This window comes from Osmerus eperlanus, chromosome 19 (assembly GCF_963692335.1).
Source record: "Osmerus eperlanus chromosome 19, fOsmEpe2.1, whole genome shotgun sequence".
NCBI classification, from domain to species: domain Eukaryota; kingdom Metazoa; phylum Chordata; class Actinopteri; order Osmeriformes; family Osmeridae; genus Osmerus; species Osmerus eperlanus.
In genome coordinates this window covers 14,762,313-14,782,312 of record NC_085036.1, presented here as the reverse complement: position 1 = coordinate 14,782,312, position 20,000 = coordinate 14,762,313, and the positions used below count along the sequence as shown (strand labels likewise).

The 20,000-nt window shown below is 46.8% G+C and overlaps 1 protein-coding gene across 1 annotated transcript in view; it reads right to left on the bottom strand.

The window, feature by feature from the left end:
* Positions 1-18,687, bottom strand: part of LOC134040087 (seizure protein 6-like) — a 98,888-nt gene extending 80,201 nt beyond the window's left edge. The window contains exon 1 of the mRNA XM_062486311.1: positions 18,359-18,687. Within this exon, the coding sequence (XP_062342295.1) occupies positions 18,359-18,443 (85 nt within the window). The 5' untranslated portion in view covers positions 18,444-18,687. The remainder of the gene's footprint in view (positions 1-18,358) is intronic.
* Positions 18,688-20,000: the final 1,313 nt, after the last annotated feature.

The window sequence follows — 20,000 nt, the reverse complement described above, 5'->3', positions numbered from 1 at the left end:
GTTTTATACTCAATAAGGAGAAAACCTTGGACCAACCGAAACCTTTTATTGGGTCTACAATAGTTACCTTTAATTTCCATAGCAACAGCTCAGAAGAATGTGCTGCAGCTACTATCAGCAGGATTCTCCGAGCTAACTGAATCTGTGGATTCAATCCCCTCTGTGAATGTCTTATTGTACATGAAGTAGTTCCAGTAGATAGAAATGAAAGTTGGTAATTGTGCTAAACAGAAACCAGATGGACTTTTATCAACGGTGTTTAGAAGTCCTTCAGCTTTCTCCAAGCCATGAAGACGGATTAATACAAAACATTTTGAAAACTGCAAGCAGGTCGTTGAGAGAGTGAGCTGTCTAAATGGGCTTTGCTCTAGTTACTGAACACTTGTCAGAAAACAATCAGAGGTAATATTTTAGTCATGGCGGGGAGAGGAACAGGGGGAGCATTTGTCTGCTAATGCTTGTGTCACAGGCGTAATGTGAAATCAGCCAGACTTCCAGCTCGCTGCTTAACCACGGCTCAGCTGCTCAACAGCGTATAAAAATTATCTTTTTCCGAAGCTAAATTATTCATTAGGCAAACATAATTAATTTAAGGAACCTTGCTCACAGGAAGTGTTTCAACAAAGGAGGATCCTGAGTTAATCACAACCTTCTCATGAATATTCAGAGGGGAAGGACATTGACAGAGGCAACATTGAGAAACAGCTCTCTGCATCTTCATCATGTGACACCAGAGCTGGGAGATCGTCACACAGACGTTGCTACACGGTGTGTTTGACCCTGAGGAGGTGGAGAGATATCATGGTTCCTGTGTCTGGAGGGGGGGGGTACTGTCTGAGATAGAGAGAGAGAGAGGGGCAGAGAGAGTGACACACACACACACCCACCACTCCTAAATCCTCTCTTCTCTTTCAACTCCCTCCCTAACCCTAACCCCTCTCTATCCTCCTGGCTCCAGTGTCTCAGCGAGAGAGAGACATAGAGAGAGAGAGACAGAGAGACAGAGCGAGAGAGAGAGAAGGCTTTGATCTGTGTGCCCCATGTGCCTCAGCTCTGAGATCAAGGGGCCAGTTTGTCTTGAAACTCACAGAGCAGAGAGACGACCACAGAGGGCTGAACACCGAAGGGTCTTTTGAGATCCATTTGCAGAGTGGTGAGTTAGGCTGGTGGTGTGTGTGTATTAGGATGGTGGTGTGTGTGTGTGTGTGCGTATTAGGATGGTGGTGTGTGTGTGCGTGTGTTAGGATGATGGTGTGTGTGTGTATTAGGATGGTGGTGTGTGCGTGTGTGTGTGTTAGACTAGTGGTGTGTGTACTTGCAGAATCCCCTTTCTGTCTCCCTGGACGTCGTTGCAAACCAACATTAGTCCAGACCAAACACACACAACAGACGAGCTTTCATCATAAGCCAGGCCTAATAATAAGGCAGGCCTCTGCCAAACTCTCTGCTCTCCTCTGTTGCGTCTGTCAATAGGGTCGAGAGTGCTTCAGTCCTAATGACAGCGCGTCTCTCTCCCTCCAGGGGTCTTGTTAACTTCCTCAAGTTTATTTTTACCTCTCCTCTGGATCACGCAAGGGATGAATCCTCCTTTGAATTACCATGGAAACAACTTTAAGATTTGTCCCAGTAGATCCCTGTAACGTCGGCGATGAATAATGAATAGTGTGGTTACTGTCAGCCACACGAGACCAGGTCCCACCAGGGAGTTTTAACCAATCAGGGGAGAGAGGGAGGGGGAGGGAGAGGGGGAGGGGGAGGGGGAGGGGGAGGGGGTAGGCTGCTTGTAATATTGAAATACTGTAGCAATGACACAACTCATACTTGAAAAAGATGTGTAAATATTTGGAATTAAATGTTAGTAGCAGTAGGTCGGCTACTTCACTGATCCCTGATGGGAAATCACAGAGTTGGGGCAGGAACATACGTGGGAATAGAAACATTTACCAAACACACAAATTACAAACTAGGCCGGACCATACACAAGGCTGTCCAGAACACATGAGTTGTGGTGAAGGTGAGGAAGAGGGGAAAGAGAGATGGAGGGTAACACAGGGTTAGCATCAGCGCTTAGAGAAGATTCTAGGGACTGTTCGGTCACACAGTCAAACAGCTACACTGTGTTTGTAGTTTAGAAAAGAAACAACATTTTTCACTGTGTATTTTTATCATTCAGGAGCACAATAAATCCACTGTGCCTTATTCACATCTATATTTAAACTGTTACCACTTAATCACACATAACTTCAAACTTTTACCACTCAAAAGCGCAAAGTCAAACAGAATCCAAAGATTGGCTGCTTCGGGACCGAAGTTTCAGAAGGAGGGAGAAGGAAGTACATGTCCTCTCAGTAGAATAACAGACACACTTCAAGGCTGTTATTACAGCCACATTAAACACCAGCATGTCAACGTTGCTTCTCCCAGAAGCTCACCTCAGATGACCAGGACCAGAACAGGCCCGAACCAGGACCAGGACCAGAACAGGCCCGAACCAGGACCAGGACCAGAACAGGCCCGAACCAGGACCAGGACCAGAACAGGCCCGAACCAGGACCAGAACAGGCCCGAACCAGGACCAGGACCAGAACAGGCCCGAACCAGGACCACTCACATCCTCTCTTCATGTATGTGTCCAGAGACGAGGTTCTGAGATCTCTTTCTCTTTAACACACAAAGCTGCTCTGCCTCCAGGAAACACAGTTTGTAATACGACTCATCGTACGTCCCTGCAGCAAACTGCCTCAAGGACGGAGCCTGCTGGCCAGGGTTAGGGTTAGGGTTAGCCTAACCCTAACCCTGGCCAAGGCAGCTCTCCACCGCCATGCCCGCCAATCAATCATCCACAGCTGACCCTGGCAAACCCATCAACCACAGCTGACCCTAGAAAACCCATCAACCACAGCTGACCCTAGCAAACCCATCAACCACAGCTGACCCTAGCAAACCCATCAACCACAGCTGACCCTAGCAAACCCATCAACCACAGCTGACCCTAGCAAACCCATCAACCACAGCTGAACCTAGCAAACCCATCAACCACAGCTGATCCTAGCAAAACCATCAACCACAGCTGACCCTAGCAAACCCTGACCCTCAAGGTTCGCTGGCGACGGCCGAACGCAGGGCTGGAGCGGCCCCTGTAACCGGATCACCGCAGAACAACTGACAACAATACGCTTCAGTAAAACGTAGTGTTGTGTCTTTCCTTCAGTGTCGGTTCTCCCTCAAAAGCTTTTCTAGGAAACGCACTGACCTGCTTAGCTTGGTTACGTAACTCTGTTAAAAAACACTGTACGACACAAGGTCTGTCGATGCACAACAGGTTGTAAACTGCAAATCTTCAGAAGCTGGATGTGCACCAGTATTTAAATAACTTCCCTTTTTCAAGATACTGAAGTAGATTTAAGAAAGAAATCTAATTTTGTAACACAGTGATAGAAACCGGCCTTGTCATAATCTTTAGTACAGTGGCTGGTGTTCACACAAAGGGCTCAGCCATGCAGATCTCTGATTCAGGACAGGATTACTCTCTCTGAGGTTTACACAAGCCAGCATGTTTGGGTTTGGGGAGATTGGACTACAGACCAGAATACAAAAAATGGTTCCAGGAAGAGACAAGGCCAACACACAAACCTATTTTTTCAACCTTCCAAAACCAGGGACTCTTTACCCCTGACCCCTGGGACTCTCTTCTCCTAACCGGAAGTAGAAACCCAAGTCTTGGGTCTAAAACAGACAGATACACACTTAACATTCACATGATGCGCAGGTATCACTCGCCAGTCATGAGTTTAATCCTTTATATGTACATAGACTTTCTCCCATATGAAATACCCCAGCATCCCCCCTCATCCCTCCCCCTTCTGCTCTCCTCCATACTCATCTTCAGCTCTGTAGCCCTCTCTCCACAGAGGGTGTATCCAGCTCAAAACACATGTGCAGTATATTGCTTAATCTGATTCTCGTCCAACTCTTCACTCCCACACACAATTCAGTTTTTAAGCCTTTAAGCTGAACGCTAGCTGTCACCTTAGGTTATAGAGGTCAGCCAGGTTATTCCATCTGCATGTTGTTACAAAACTGTGATTCAAGTAATGGACACGGGATCCAGCCTGCAGAAATCTGATCTTGAATCAGATTCCTTAAAAGAGTATCAGGGATCCAGCCTGCAGAAATCTGATCTTGAATCAGATTCCTTAAAAGAGTATCAGGGATCCAGCCTGCAGAAATCTGATTTGAATCAGATTCCTTAAAAGAGTATCAGGTATCCAGCCTGCAGGAATCTGATCTTGAATCAGATTCCTTAAAAGAGTATCAGGGTTGCAAAGTTGTTTTGAGGGAAAGTGTCTGAAGCCGAGCCCTAAGCACCGTTAACCCTGGAGGGTTAGGGTTAGGGTTAGGAGCGGAGGATAACCCTGGAGCGGAGGAGGATCCAGGAGACAGACAGGGATGTAAGCCCTAACAGTATTCTGGCTCTGGAAAGGTCACGAGCTGGAGAATCAGAGGAGGGCTGCTGGGGTTTGTAGTCTTTCCAGGCCCGGTCCCAAACTACAGACATCTGAACACTCCTCCATGAACCACCGCTACCATCGCCAACAATGTAAACTGGTACATAATACAAATTTAAATAAAAATCTAAAAGAAAAGTTTATCCTTAAATAACCATGAACTGAAGCCTTGATGGCACCTTGCTCACAGACACCAGTGAGCAGTGTGACTCTCTGATCCTGTTGATTCAGACACCAGTGAGCAGTGTGACTCTCTGTTCCTGTTGGACTCCAAAGACATGGCTCAGAGTAGCAGCAGGGTGTGTAGAAGCCAACTGAGACTTTACAGAGGCCTAACAGCCCTCCCTCCCTCCCTCCAGAGGCTTAACAGCCTTTCCTTCCTTCCTTCCCTCCTTCATCCCTTCCTTCTGTCCACCTTCCTTCCTCGCTTCTTTGTTTACTTCCTCCCCTCCCTGCTGTCAATGCGTCCTCACCTCTCTCCCTCCAGACGGAGATGTGAGTCCTGGAGCGAGAGCAGCCTCACTCCCTGCCGCCTCTCTGCAGAAACACTTCTGTCAAATTCAGTTATTCGCCTCGGAAGCCTGGCTGTCTCTTCCAGAGCAAAATGCCCCAGCCTCAGCCCAGCCCCTGCCACTGCCTTACCAACCCACACAGCAGCAAAGGTAAACAGCCTCATAAACAGAGGGCCCCGTCTGTGGGGTTACCGTGTGTGTGAGTTTGTGAGTGTGAGAGAGTGTGTGTGTGTGCTGACAGGCCACAGGGAGGCCAAACACACACAGGACAGGGGGTGCTTCATTAACGGGAGGTAATTGCAGTGAAGCCAAGTGCCAGACTTTGTGGTGAAATCTTTGGGCATCGTGACCCTCCCCTCCCGCCTCCTACCCCTCCTCCCTCCTCCTCCCCTCCTCTCCTCTTCTCCTCCCCTCCTCCTCCCCAGGGTTGTTGAATCTCTAAATGGAGATGGTTGGAAAGGTGATGTGTCTGTGCCGACCGCAGTGGTGTCAACACATCACGGCCTGCGCTGGTGAGATCAGGGGGGTCGACAGGCCATGTGCCGCATGTCTCCTCTGCTGGGGAACAGTCCGGACGTTGAGCTGCAAGGGAATTTCTGGGACAATTTTTGGGACAGGACTGGACAGGACTGGACAGGACTGGACAGGACTGGACAGGACTGGACAGGACTGGACAGGACTGTTTCTCACTCTGTCTTTTTCTTTCTCTCTCCGTCTCTGTCTCTCTCTGTCTCTCAGTATCTCTCTTTCTTCCCCCCCAAGAGTTGTGTTCCTGTCAAACTGTTTAAAATCAGGCCCGTCACAAGGCACGAGGCACCGAGGCACGAGGCACCGAGGCACCGAGGCACCGAGGCATGGTTCCTGTGAGGTTCCTGCCATGAAAATACCAGAGACGAGCCACCAACGTGGTAATCTCATTACAGATGTTCTCCTCCAGTCGCTGTGAAATCAGCTTTTTTTTCACGCTTCATGTGTCTCAGATGCTGTGAAAAATCTGATGTTGAAAAAAAAAAAACTGAAGAAAAAAAGGGCAACAATACTGAAAACATCTAACTGAGATGGACCAGCCTGTCCTGGTCCTGTGTTGTAGCGAAATGATAAGAGACAGCCTTTGTTTATCTGAAACTCTGTACCCCGCCATTATCTCCCGGCCTCATCACATCACACCAACAGACAGGGATAGACAGGGCTAGGTGGTCCTGATATAAGGCTGGGGAGAAGAAGTTGGGCTTTCTTTAGAAAAAAAATACGCAAAAATTGTGCAAATTCCAGAGTGAGAGATGCGTCAGTAGCAACATCAAGTGCTGTCTGCTCAAAGGACGCCTGGAGATGATCTTTGCCACCTCGTTCTCTTTCCCCTCCCCCGACCGTCTGCAGATAAACATCTGTGATGCCCATTATAGCTGCGCTTTCAAACAACCTCCAGTTCCTCGAGCTGGCTGGCGCTGTGTCTGATGTAGCGGTCGGAAGCACAGGGGGCAGAGCTGGAAACATCTGCTAGCGATGCTCATCCCAACATCCTTAAAGCCTTCCCTGTTCACTCGTTCAAACAACACAGAGCAATTATGGTACATGCTGCAAAGGAGTCTGGCGAGGGCTGGGGTCTGGGATCTGGGGTCTGGGATCTGGGGGCTGGGATCTGGGATCTGGGGGCTGGGGTCTGGGATCTGGGGGCTGGGATCTGGGGGCTGGGATCTGGGGTCTGGGGTCTGGGATCTGGGGGCCGTGGCCTTGGCCCCGCCCAGGGGCTGTGTGTCTACATCTCAGCCCCTCAGATCATCTCTCCCTCTGTCTTACTTTCATTTCCACGCTCGCACGTCTCTAATCCCTCGTTAATCCTGAGTCATCCACAAAGCTACGGCTCACTCTGACTCCTTCCCTGCTCCTCACCAAACACACTAACCATCTTCCCTGCTCCTCTACACTCGTAGGAGCCAATCTCTGCAAAATACATTTCTTCGCTCTAAAATAAATAATCTGACAGAAAAGTGACAGTGATTTTAATAGATTGTGCAGTGATGCCCGGGGCAGTTTACCCAGCATCACCTGACTCAGCACTCACACGCAGAACACGACAACACACACAAACCCGCTTGCACATTTCTGAAAACAGCATAGAGACTTTAGATTTGTGTCTTTGGGAGGAGTGGGGATGGGGGGGGGGATGGGGGGGGGGCGAGGAGGGGGCGAGGAGGGGGGATGGGGGGGGCGAGGAGGGGGGATGGGGGGGGGGCGAGGAGGGGGGATGGGGGGGGGGCGAGGAGGGGGGATGGGGGGGGCGAGGAGGGGGGATGGGGGGGGAGTGGGGGTGAGTCAGAGCGACCTGAGGGCCCCATGCTGAACACGCTCCTAACCCTTACACACTCACTGCACACGGAAGCACACACACACATTTATACATTCTCACTCAATCACACGCTTGCGCACACAGACACACACACACACACACTCCAACATCTCTCATTTATTCATTCTGCTCAAAACGGGTGTGTCAAGTCAGTGCTGTATACAGTATATTTGTGATTCAGATTTTTCTCCTATTAATATTAATTAATGGTAAAAAAAAATAAGTTCATAAAATACAAAAATTGCACTTCACAGAAGATATGCTGTAGTCTTGGCCAGGTTAGTTCCATGTCTGTATTCTAGGAATCACTGACACGGCCAACAGCAAGCTTGAACAGCTCAAACTAGAAAAGTTAAACCAATAATCTAGGAACTATCTAGAGAATTACAGCGACTGATGTGATTACTGTGTTCACAGGGCAAATCTAGCATTATGTGGTCACCTGCCAAAGTTTGCCTTTTCCCAGCAAAGCTGCTTCTGGAACTCAGTGCTTCTCAGAAAGCAGCAGCGGGGCGAATAACAGCCTCAAACACGGCGATGTGGAGTTCAAGGACCCCTGAGAAGAAAGACACATCAAACAATCCAATCTTTCTGCTCTTTCACTTTCTCCCTGCGAATCATCTGGACGCAGAAAAACACACATCTGTTGTGTATCTGAAGAGAGGCAGGACAATCCCATTCACGCTCCTACACCAGGGAAGCAGATAAATAAATACCACTGACTCGCAGAGAAAAGGAATACTATTTCACACACTCTACAATCACATCAGGCTTCCATGGCTGTGCCTTCTCTGTTTTCCAATGCATTGACAATGCAGTGAGACATTAAGACTGCCTGTCTCACCCGAGCAGAGCCAGAGAAACAGCTGCGTGGCTTTGACTGAGTCTCACTCCTCCCAGCCGGCCTCGCACAAAGCACACACACACAGCACACACACACAGCACACACACACACACAGCACACACACACCATCCTCTTGGGTTGAGCCAGTGTGTGTGTGCTGGAATAGTGGACCAAATGGTAAAAGGAAAAAGGGAGAGAGGGAGAGAGACAAAGAGAGAGGAAGATAGTATTGTGGAGGATGAGGAGGATGGGGGAGAGGGGGGGAGGATAGGGAGGATGGGGGAGAGAGGGGGAGGATAGGAAGGATGGGGGAGAGAGGGGGAGGATAGGGAGGATGGGCAGAGGGGTGCAGGCAGTTCCCTCTCCGTGGTCCGGGAACACAGAGCTGTTGAAGCGTTGAAGGAAAGCCAGCGATCAGTGGCAGCCTAGCACAGATCTGTCCTCTCTGCTACAAAATCCTCCTCAGAGAGCAGCATCCTAATGAAGGGCATCTCATGACTGCGACATGGGGAGATGGTGGGCTGTCATAACACTAGGTGTGTGTTTGTGTGTGGAAAGGGGGGTGTCCTTCATGGTTGCTAATGACTGCTCTAACAGTCAGATGGTTTCCGACTGTGCCGCGGCCGCGGTGAGCGACAGTGTTCAATATTTCTGACATGGTGGTAGACATTACAAGCGCTAAATTATACATGGGGCCAGATCCTCTGGGATCTTACACAGGTCTCACCCTGCACGCTCACGACAGAGACGACAGGCAAGGCTGTCAGCAGCGTCCTGGGAGGAGAGCTAGCAGTACAGGAGCACAGCACCTGTAATGTGTGTGTGTGTCTGCCACTATGCACTGAGAATACCTCAGTCTCGTCGGTTACTAAAACGTTAATGTTATAGATATTCAATGCCAGTCTTTTAAGGAGAACTTCTGTCTTGGGTCTGAGTACACAAACACAGAGATGGGGATTGCAGAAGCTGCTATCAGGTAAAGCAAGTATTTACTCTCCGTGATGTGCTGTCGACAGATCTAGCTGCCAAAGCTCAAACCTCTAGTCTGTTATCATGAGCAACTCAGACTAGCAGACAGGAACATACATTCCCACAATCATGGCTGCAATACTCTTAGTATTTATCTAAAGTGTCAGAAAAGACCAAACGATGAGCCCATCTCTGCTCCCCTTCTTTGATCTTTAGCAACATCATTATCTCTCTCTCTGTTACTTGGAATATGTTTACTCTTCCTGATGAATTCAATTACATCTTTTCAGAGGACATGACTGTGGGTGGACTGGGGTCTTGGGTCAGCACAGGCTGTGACTACTTAATGTGCTCCCCCAAACACATTACCCAGGCTATTACCGGCTGCCTTCCACACGGGGCTCGCCGGCCCAGGACCGCCGCTTCTCAAGCCCAGATGAAGTGCTTTCTAGATGGGATGTGGCGTTGAGGAGAGGGCAGAGAGAGCTGGAGCTGTCTCTGGTTCTAATCGTTTCAGAGAGTAGGTACCCTCAGAAGCTAGCAGAGACGCCAGTCCTGATTACTCAGGTGAGTACGCAGCGTGGTGGAGCGGGAGACCTGTCAGGAGGGGGGGAGCACCACTGGTTGTTTTTCTGTCTGGGAGGAGTGTGGGGATCCATGCAGGGCTCAGGGGAGGGAGGAGTGTGGGGATCCATGCAGGGCTCAGGGGAGGGAGGAGTGTGGGGATCCATGCAGGGCTCAGGGGAGGGAGGAGTGTGGGGATCCATGCAGGGCTCAGGGGAGGGAGGAGTGTGGGGATCCATGCAGGGCTCAGGGGAGACCGGGGAGAGACCACAGCCTTGTGTGAGACAACAAGGTGGCCACTCTATCCTGCTGGAGGGAGGCAGGGCAGGGCAGGGGGAGTGGAGGTAGAAATTAGAGAATGAGAGAAAGTCCATTCAAGCTACCGTCCTTATGATTTATCAAGTTCCATTTTTTTTTTATCCCTGCCCTGACGACCTCTCTCCTCCCCCAGTCCTCCTCCCTCTCACCCTTTCCCAGCCCTTCCTGTCCTAGGCCTCACTGCCCTAGCCCTCTCTAAGGAAAGGAATTCATCATGATTGGTTGTGAGTGATGGCATTCTCTGCTGAAGAGTCCCCTGATTTCCTTTCCTGTGCAGCCCTGCTGGGGGGAGTCTGGTGTGAAGCTGCTAAATGTGTTGGCAATGTGGACTGCCAGGGGAGAGAGGAAACATGCATCTCAAACAGGTGAGGAGTCCTGCTGAAGAGCCTGTTTGTTTCATCTCTTTCTGAAGGCTAAAAGACATGTTAGGGTTCATCAAACATCCATGGATCCATGCTGCAAGCAGAAGCAACTCTAACTAGAGAGGGTACAATTTCTGGGGAAATTGTAGGGTGTGCTTGCTTGCGTCGGTTGCACAGGGGTCCGTTTTTAAATGACATTTTTACAACTGATATTTCTGTATATTTTATATAAAAATGCATACTTATTATTTATAAAGATTACATAGATTTAAAAGCATTTTTTTTTTGCTGCTCATTTACAACTCAAAATACGAGTGAAGTGTAGAATGAAATCGATGTCTTCTCATTTCCCCTGCAAGAGGCAGCCTCATCGTTGAATCAAAACGAATAAATTTGGCAGACCGGTGTAAAAATTGACCTAATCTCTATGACTTAAACGTCATTTTAAGTTTTTCCCTTCTCGTGATATTTCAGGCATTTAGCCTACTCATTGCATTCATTCATTAATAAAGAACCCCCTTTGAAGATTATTCTACGACGTTACCCGGCAGTAGAAGATGGAATCGCGATTCAAACAGTACCATCTGCTAACTGAAAATATGCCCCCCAAAACGTAAATAAGCTTGACATTTATTTAGTGGAAAATCGCTCATTCATAAAAAGCTCACTGGTAGCGATCATTGTCAGTAACAACGCAAAATGCGATATAGCCCTGTGTGGAAAAGCTGCCCCGGTAAATTGTACTACTACAGTACAGTACTAGACTACTGCTGTGTTCGTCTTGGTAGCGATTGCGTTGGTTGAATTGGATTTAACGTTCCGTTGTATGGTTTAGGCTGAAATTAATTATTTTCATGAACAGATTGACAACGTTTAGGCTGTGGCAATGAAGTTCAGGTTAGTAGTTAGATAGACTTTTGATTTAAGTAAGGGGAGTGCCGAACATGTTCTGTCGCCGTTTGACTTCCTAAACAGCTGTGTAGATGTTTTTGTAGTGTCTCGCGTAGGCTACAGTGTTGCAGTGAGCTACAGTACACTGGTTTGAAACCACAGGTAATGGTAATTTCACCAACAAATCGTTTACTAATGTCAGAATAAATCCTACAACGAAAATGTATATGTGAGGAATGTTTATTTTAACGATTGAAAACAGATAACGCTACATCATAGACCACTGTAGTATGTGTTGCCCGGGCAACACAGGCTAATGTCATGATGCTAATACTTCAGTGAAATAGTAGACTACTGTTTCCGAAAGTAGATGTACTTCCTTAATAATATCAGCTTATATTGTACATTACACATCACAATTGTGTGTCATATCACAAAGTAAAATGAGTAAATAGTTATCACCCTGGCCTCTTTGCTTGTGGCGTTTCTGCAGCTGCCTTGCAGTAAAGCTATAGTTAGCCTAGCTATCCCCCAAGTTAACAGATGCGAAACAAATGTTCTGCCAAAGGTAGTCACGCGTGTTTTCGTGACGTTAGTGACGTAGTGACGTTAGTAACGTCAGTGACTGTGGCTAGCAAATTAGCCACCGTTAGCTTCACTTTTCGCCACAAAAACGTAACTTGAGCCTAAACCATGCAACGGAACGTAAATCCCAATAGAAGCAACTCAATCGCTACCAAGACGAAACTTTTGACACCTAGGTTGTCTATGTAGGCCAAATATTGACTGAGTTTTAGGGGGGCAAAAATAATAATAACTAGAAACGGCTGTTCCTGCGAAACAGCAGTGAGAATGCTGAAAACCTGAATGGGCATAGCTGACCATGCTAAAAAAGCTGAAAATAGTGAAAATTTAGTAGAAAGTTATAATCTGAAGCTTCAAAGCAACCGAAAGGTATTTTTGAAAGGGACTGGAGCAGCATTCCAACAATGATTTGAAAGGATTTACCATTACTTTTAAAGGGAGAATAATTTGCACAAAAACCTTAATATTTTAAAAAGTATAAAAGTGAGAAATGAGAAAATACCCGCAAGCTGAAATGAATTTCAAAAATGTGTGAGTCACACAAAAGAGGCAGTGTGGAAGCTGAACTGCATCATCTTAACAAAGCTAAGAGCTAAAATAGCCTACAATGTGGGAGAAGCTGAAAGCTGAACTGTTAAACAGAAGAAGAAGTAGGCTAGCTAGTCGTAACAAGAATATTATCGTTTTAACAGATTAAATTATAGTTGGGATAGTAATAGCAGTAGCAGCCTACCATTGAGTGCGTTTACTCGGCCTTCTTAGTAGGATTCAATGTGTTGATGGAATGAAACATACAGCAGTAGGGCCGATACAGGAAGACACGGCGACACTTTGTTGCAGAAGGATGATGGTGCAAGTTTTGTCCGTGGAGCATACAACGATTAATAAAAAAGAATCATGTAGACGCGTTTATTGAGTAATCGCATAACTAATTACACATGTAAACGGAGTAATCGTATTATTGGTATAAACCGACAATTGCTAGTAATCGTGTTTCTCATGGTCAAGTAAATGTACCAATCACCTGTGTGAGAGACTGAGTGGTGCGTGTCTGTCGTTACGGTGATGGTGCAGCTATGATTGCTAACGCGGTGAGGGCACAGAATAAGAGAAATGTAGCTAGAATCCACACCTCAAACAAGATAACCTAGACGCAAAACTGTACGTCCAATCCAAAATCTAATGATATTTTCCGAGACCCAAGACTCTGCCGAAACCAGAGATATTCTTTATATGTATGTGTAGTCAGAAATACGACTCTACCTGCAGTTTCAAAAACGTGTTCCTTCTGCTTTCCTGGTGCGTGTTTGTTTGGTTGCCACGGCGATGGAGCAGCTATGATTGCTAACGCGCTGAGGGCAGAGAATAACAGAAATGTAGCTAGAATCCACACCTCAAACAAGATAACCTAGACGCAAAACTGTACGTCCAATCCAAAATATAAGGATATTTTCCGAGACCCAAGACTCTGCCGAAACCAGAGATATTCTTTATATGTCTGTGCAGTCAGAAATACGACTCTACCTGCAGTTTCAAAAACGTGTTCCTTTTGCTTTCCTGGTGCTTGTTTGTTTGGTTGCCACGGTGATGGCGCAGCTGTGATAGCTAACGAGCTAGGCAGAGAGAAAACGAACATTTACCTAGCATCCACACCTCAAACAAGTTGACCTAGACGCAAAACTATACGTCCAATCCAAAATATAAGGATATTTTCCGAGACCCAAGACTCTGCCGAAACCAGAGATGTCCTTTATATGTCTGTGCGGTCAGAAATACGACTCTATCGGCAGTTTCAAAATCTTGTTCCTTCTTGCTTTCTCTGACTGATTTTACTCACCTCTCCATTGAAGTTAGTGAGAGAATTTGAAAGGCTGCTCTCGCTTCAAGGCTCATAGCTGAAAATCTGTAAATGTGAGCTCTTTAGTAGTTACATTGGCTGAAAGAGGACAATTTTTCCTACATTTTAAGGTATAACTTGTTTCTGTAAGTTAAACTATATGAACGTTAGAGGAATTTGTTTGACAAATTAGTTGAATATCAGAAAAAGAGCAGCAAGCAGAGTGTGCCACTCTGCTTGCTGCTCATTCATAAAAATCAAGAAGGAGCAAACATTTTAATGTATTTCAAACTGTCATAATTCAAAATTGGCTGAACATTTGAAAAAGCTGAATCATTTGGGAATAGCTGAATGTCTTGTGAACATTTTAAAGGTTGAATGGTGTCTCTAGCTGAAAGTAAGCTGAAGTAGTTACGTTTGAAAGAGGAGGAAGCTTTTTAATGATTTGAAAGGATTTACCATTACTTTTAATGGGAGAATAATTTGCACAAAAACCTTAATGTCTTAAAAAGTATAAAAGTGAGAAATACCAAAAGTCATAGCCATCATCTCCTGAAGGAGCTGAACGTTTTGATACAAAAGTTGTAGGAATCGGTTAAAGTATGCAGAACGAGTTAAAGGCCAAAAAACGGCGGAAGAACTAAGAAGTTGAAAAACAATAGTGAGAATGCTGAACAGCATTCTCACAATAATATATATGTGAGGTGGTTGTGCTCTCGCCGAAGGCTTGAGCACAACCAATTAGCAGCTTGTTTTGTAATGAATTAAAAACCTTTTCGAAATTCACCTCAAATAAACAGCATGTAACCTGACGAAAACAGAATGTAACGAAAATGTACCATCCTAGAACCGAATCATACAAGAAGATTGATAGAAACAGAAAAAGAACGCACCAAACACAGTTTGAATAGCAGTATTTTGCTCGTGGAGAGTTTTGGAAATGGAAGCATTCAGGCTGAGAGACCCACCTGGAAGCCACAGAGAGAGCGGCGTGCAGAGTCACAGCCAGACGACAAGTCCGGAAAGGGGGCATTCCGGCATAATGACTCTCATTTACCATTGACAAGCTGAGGGAAAGCGAAACTAATTATGACAGCGCACAGACGGTGAATAGCCCTTGATGAAGTTAATCACCAGTAATCCAAAAAACAGGTGTTGAACATTCTCTAACCCTCCTCGAGATTCATGGGATGATTCTGGAGCACTTTAAGTGAATGGGACGTCCCCTCCCTCCCCCATCCTCCTTCCTCCCTCTCCCCCTCCCTCCCCCATCCTCCTTCCTCCCTCTCCCCCTCCCTCCCCCATCCTCCCTCTCCCTCTCCCTCCCTCATCCTCCTTCCTCCCTCTCCCCCTCCCTCCCCCATCCTCCCTCTCCCTCTCCCTCCCTCATCCTCCTTCCTCCCTCTCCCCCTCCCTCCCTCATCCTCCCCCTCCCTCTCCCTCCCTCATCCTCCTTCCTCCCTCTCCCCCTCCCTCCCTCATCCTCCCCCTCCCTCCCCCATCCTCCTTCCTCCCTCTCCCCCTCCCTCCCCCATCCTCCCTCTCCCTCCCTCATCCTCCCCCTCCCTCCCCCATCCTCCTCCCTCTCCCTCCCTCATCCTCCTTCCTCCCTCTCCCCCTCCCTCCCTCATCCTCCCCTCCCTCCCCCATCCTCCTTCCTCCCTCTCCCTCTCCCTCCCCCATCCTCCTTCCTCCCTCCCCCTCCCTCTCCCTCCCACATCCTCCCCCTCCCTCCCCCTCCCTCCCACATCCTCCCCCTCCCTTCTCCTTCCTCCACCTCCCTCCCCCATCCTCCCCTCCCTCCCCATCCACCAGTTCTCTCCCCCATCATCGGCATTGCCAGCCTATAGAGATACTGTAAGATGATCATTCCAGATCCCTGCTGATTGACAGACTGCTTGTTTCTTAAAACAGGAGGACAACATTCTTCATTCTGCTTTCAAGCACTGCACTCTATTATTATTACTCCTACTATTATTTATTAGCGACATGCTATATATGGAAGCCACTGTTTATTAGTTATATTTATGGCAAGTAATGGTTTACCAGTGACATGCTGTACATGAAAACTATTTTTCATCAGTGACAGATATGACAAGCAATTGTTTATTAGTGACATGGACAGTATGGTAAGCTTTTGTTTATTAGTGACATATATAGTCACCAAATACAAGCATGCCTAACAAAATGAGTTGATGAAGGATCGTAGTTCTGAACGATGTACATTTATTTGGCTTGCATGAATGAGGAACAGCTTTCAAGCCGTATTCCGGACACGGAGCCCTGATGTACCGCTATGGGTGATAATCCTCTATTCTTCAACAGCCGGGCTTCCTTGAATAGCTCATTATTCTAATCGCAGGCTTTCATCTTTCATTCAAACCAACAGTGGCATGTCAAGGAGAGCTCCATCAACCAGGAGGGGCTTGTAATTCATTTAATGAGCTGCAGGATTCATGAAACAGCCCCTCCCATCTCCCTCTGCTACGTGTTCTAAACACTAGATAACAGGAGGTGGAAAGATAATAGGCACCAATGAATGGCATGAGATTTGGAGCAAAAAATAAAAATCTATACCACACAGGGGCATGGAGACAGTCCAGAAAGCTGTGTATTATGTATGCGAGCACTGTGTGTGTTTGTGTGTGGTTGGGTTTGAATGTAAATAATGAAAAGGTCCATTTGAGTATAGTTATAGCTTTGATTTTCAGCAGAACAATGTGTGCTAATGGAAGCTTTCAACAGGGATTAGACAGCAGCTCTTTGTTTCCCCAGAGACTTGAGACACGAGCGAGCGTTGCTGTTGTGTTTAAGGGGACTTTAAGATTTTAGATTCTTAAGCACGTCAGCAATTCTCCCACAAACATCTCCCACCAGCACATAGTGCTGCGGCTCTTGACCTGTTGAGCTGTTTACTTGGCCTGTACCACAAAGGCTATGCAAGGCCGAGAAAGCTATTATTACAGACAGCTAATACAACTGTTGGTATACAATGTAATACAATGTTCTAGGTATTTACCAGATTGAATGTCAGTTGACTGGCATTAGACAGCAGCAGGAATGACAGCCACTGCAGTACACTGCATGGTCTTATACTGCTAATCACTCATTTGCAGATGTAGTACAGTTGATGAATGTGGAATTATGATTACAAAATTGTAAATCTGATTGTGGCTATCGCCGTTCAGCGGAAACGTTCAAGAGTCTACTTAACTAAGAGAAATCTGTAGAAGAAAAAAAAGCATAAATATTGTGACGCTTCAAGCGCCGCAGACAAATAACTTTAGATTTTGGAATTTGCAAGTCCTAGTGCCCTCTTTCATAAAGCCTCAGATGGGATGTAGGTCTGAAGCTCAGGAGAGCTCGGAATGTTTATGACGTCAGGCCTGCTGAAACTGTTGTGTTAGACCAACAACCTGACAGCAGTTTAGGACTCCTGTCTGTGAATACAGCCGAGGTGAAACATACACAAATCCTGACTAAACCGAATCATAGCTCTATAAATATGAAAAAGGTAACGCTTTGTGAAATTAAAACATAATGTAGGCTATGTTTTACACTTTTTAGTGGATGGATTTAGAGATGGAATCGACTTCACAAAAGTAAAAAACCTGAACCTAAAGATCCTGTTAATTAGGAAGAAAATATTCAACTTTACAAAAAAGGTTTTGTCTACGCCGTCAAAAGACAATGGGAAAATAAATCAACTTTTTAAACTATAACGTAAATTATAGGGCAGGATGTTGAGAGGCGCTTTCTGCAACTAAGAGCCAAACAGCTCAGTCAGTAATCTTCAGCGATTCCCGAGGATTAAAGCGTCATTACCTTACACCGTCTGCCACATGGACCGGAATGCAAACCAGACCAGTTTTGGTCCTGTTAATATGGTTGGATAAGGAATTGTGGATTTACGGTGGATAGGATTTCGATTAATAATTGCTATTTATAAGTCATGTCACTTGTCGTTTAACTATTCAAGTTTGCAGTTTAATAGTTTAATTTCACAGCAATTTTAAGTTTGATAAACAGGCCTATTGGCAACAAAGCATATTATCTTCCCTAAACGGGATTTCCAAAACCATAATCCCAATAAATAGGCTAGTAATTATATCTTTAACGTATTAAAGTATCATAATCCCTATGTGAACTGTTTTGTTAAATAATGTAATTCAATTGATAAAAAGGCTGGGCTAAATATAATTATAAAGGCGTTTCCTTTTTGCTACACTTTACAGGCCGCTGTTTTGATTAAAATTACTAACCGTTACCTTATGGTCCAATAACATTACATGTCAAATATGTACTTCATGGCCTTGAGGACATTTCTCTTTGTTTCTATTTATCGGCTTCTTTGTTCTTTTCATGCAGCCGAACATGTCGGTGCCGAAACATGAAGTCCATTAGTACACTTCAAACTGCCCACTCTCTTCCAGTGCCTACATTCCTGTAGGTGTACAACGAACACACTTGTAGATGTGCATAGACTCATGAACTGTAGGCTACTGTATGACAGTACACCGGGCTGGGGGTTGGGTGGTGTAGGGCTCTGACTGAACAGGAACCTGCCAGTTAGAAATGTATTTTTCCAAAAAGCACAGAACATGATAAATCTAGTTCTTACCTTGTCCGTATAATCGTGTCACCGTGGCAGCGAGAACCCACACCGTAACTAGGACGTGTACTTGATAGTCTCTTCCCATACACATGTCTAAGGAAGTCGAAGTCGCTCTCCGCTTACAAAACACGTTGTCGCATTAAATACTTTCCAGAACAAAACAAACGAAAAAATAAAACGTTCGCGCGCTCAGTGAAATAATCGCAAAGCACTACTGTCGAAGTACTTATTTAGCAAATCGAGCAATGAACATATCTGACAAGAATCCAATGAAATGCAGAGCACGTTTAATTTCAACGCTCAGTAAGCGGATTGCTGGCTCCCGGCTGTCAGCACCTTGAAGAGAGTGGGCTGCGTGGCTGACGCTTCAGCACCATGGATAGCTCCTAGCGTCAGCAAGCGGTACCGCGTCCCCGCTCCGACCGAAAGTTGGCACAACCGAGGTGCTTCATATGTATTTTTGTCTGACCTTGCAGAAATCAAAGAGAAACTTTAGCAAGGTCGTTTAAACACGCTCGCACCTCTGTCCTGACACCGTAGTTATATTTACTGGAGGGTTTTCGTTGATAATAAGTTAAGTGTGGCTAGATAGAAGGGTGTATAAATTAACATTGGTGACTAAATAATCCACGCAGCCTATGATTCAGTTCAGGATGATGTCCTTTCTGCCAGTGATAGTGATACATTGATGCATTGCGACACATTGCTAGTGCCTTGTGTCAGATCACAACTTGAGGTTTGTTGGTATTATAATGAACAAACGTTGGAGTGTATAATGTCCAGCCTGTCTTCACCCATAGGGTCATATCCCCCATAGGGTCATATCCCCCATAGGGTCATATCCCCCATAGGGTCATATCCCCCATAGGGTCATATATCCATGGATGTCTGCAGGGGACAGGACTGAACCTCGCTGTGTCTCCATGTGAGTCCAAAACACCGCCTGAGGACGGCCTGAAGCGCAGGGCTGTGGTGACATGTTTGTGGCGCAAAACAACGACACAGTAACGATCCAGAACCAGAGTTTCTTCATCTTTGTGTTCACTAGTCACTCATCGTGAGTCCCTTCCTCCAGTCTGTGTAGCCACAATAGGTGTGATGTGTCATCATGACTAAGCAGCGCCCACACACAGTCAAATGTGGATGTCATGGTCATCTCAGAGACACTTGTCTTTCTCAGTCCCTCAGTCCCCTCCATTTGGTCCCCCCCTCCCCCTCCCCCTCTCCCTTTTCCCCTCCCCCCTTCCCCCTCTCTCTCCCCCCTTCCCCCTCTCTCTCCCCCCTTCCCCCTCTCTCTCCCCCCTCCCCCTCTCCCTCTCACTTTTCCCCTCCCCCCTTCCCCCTCTCTCTCCCCCCTCCCCCTCTCCCCTCTCACTTTTCCCCTCCCCCCTTCCCCCTCTCTCTCCCCCCTCCCCCTCTCCCTTTTCCCCTCCCCCCTTCCCCCTCTCTCTCCCCCCTCCCCCTCTCCCCTCTCACTTTTCCCCTCCCCCCTTCCCCCTCTCTCTCCCCCCTCCCCCTCTCCCTTTTCCCCTCCCCCCTTCCCCCTCTCTCTCCCCCCTCCCCCTCTGCCTTTTCCCCTCCCCCCTTCCCCCTCTCTCCTCCCCCCTTCCCCCTCTCTCCTCCCCCCTCCCCCCTCTCCCCTCTCCCT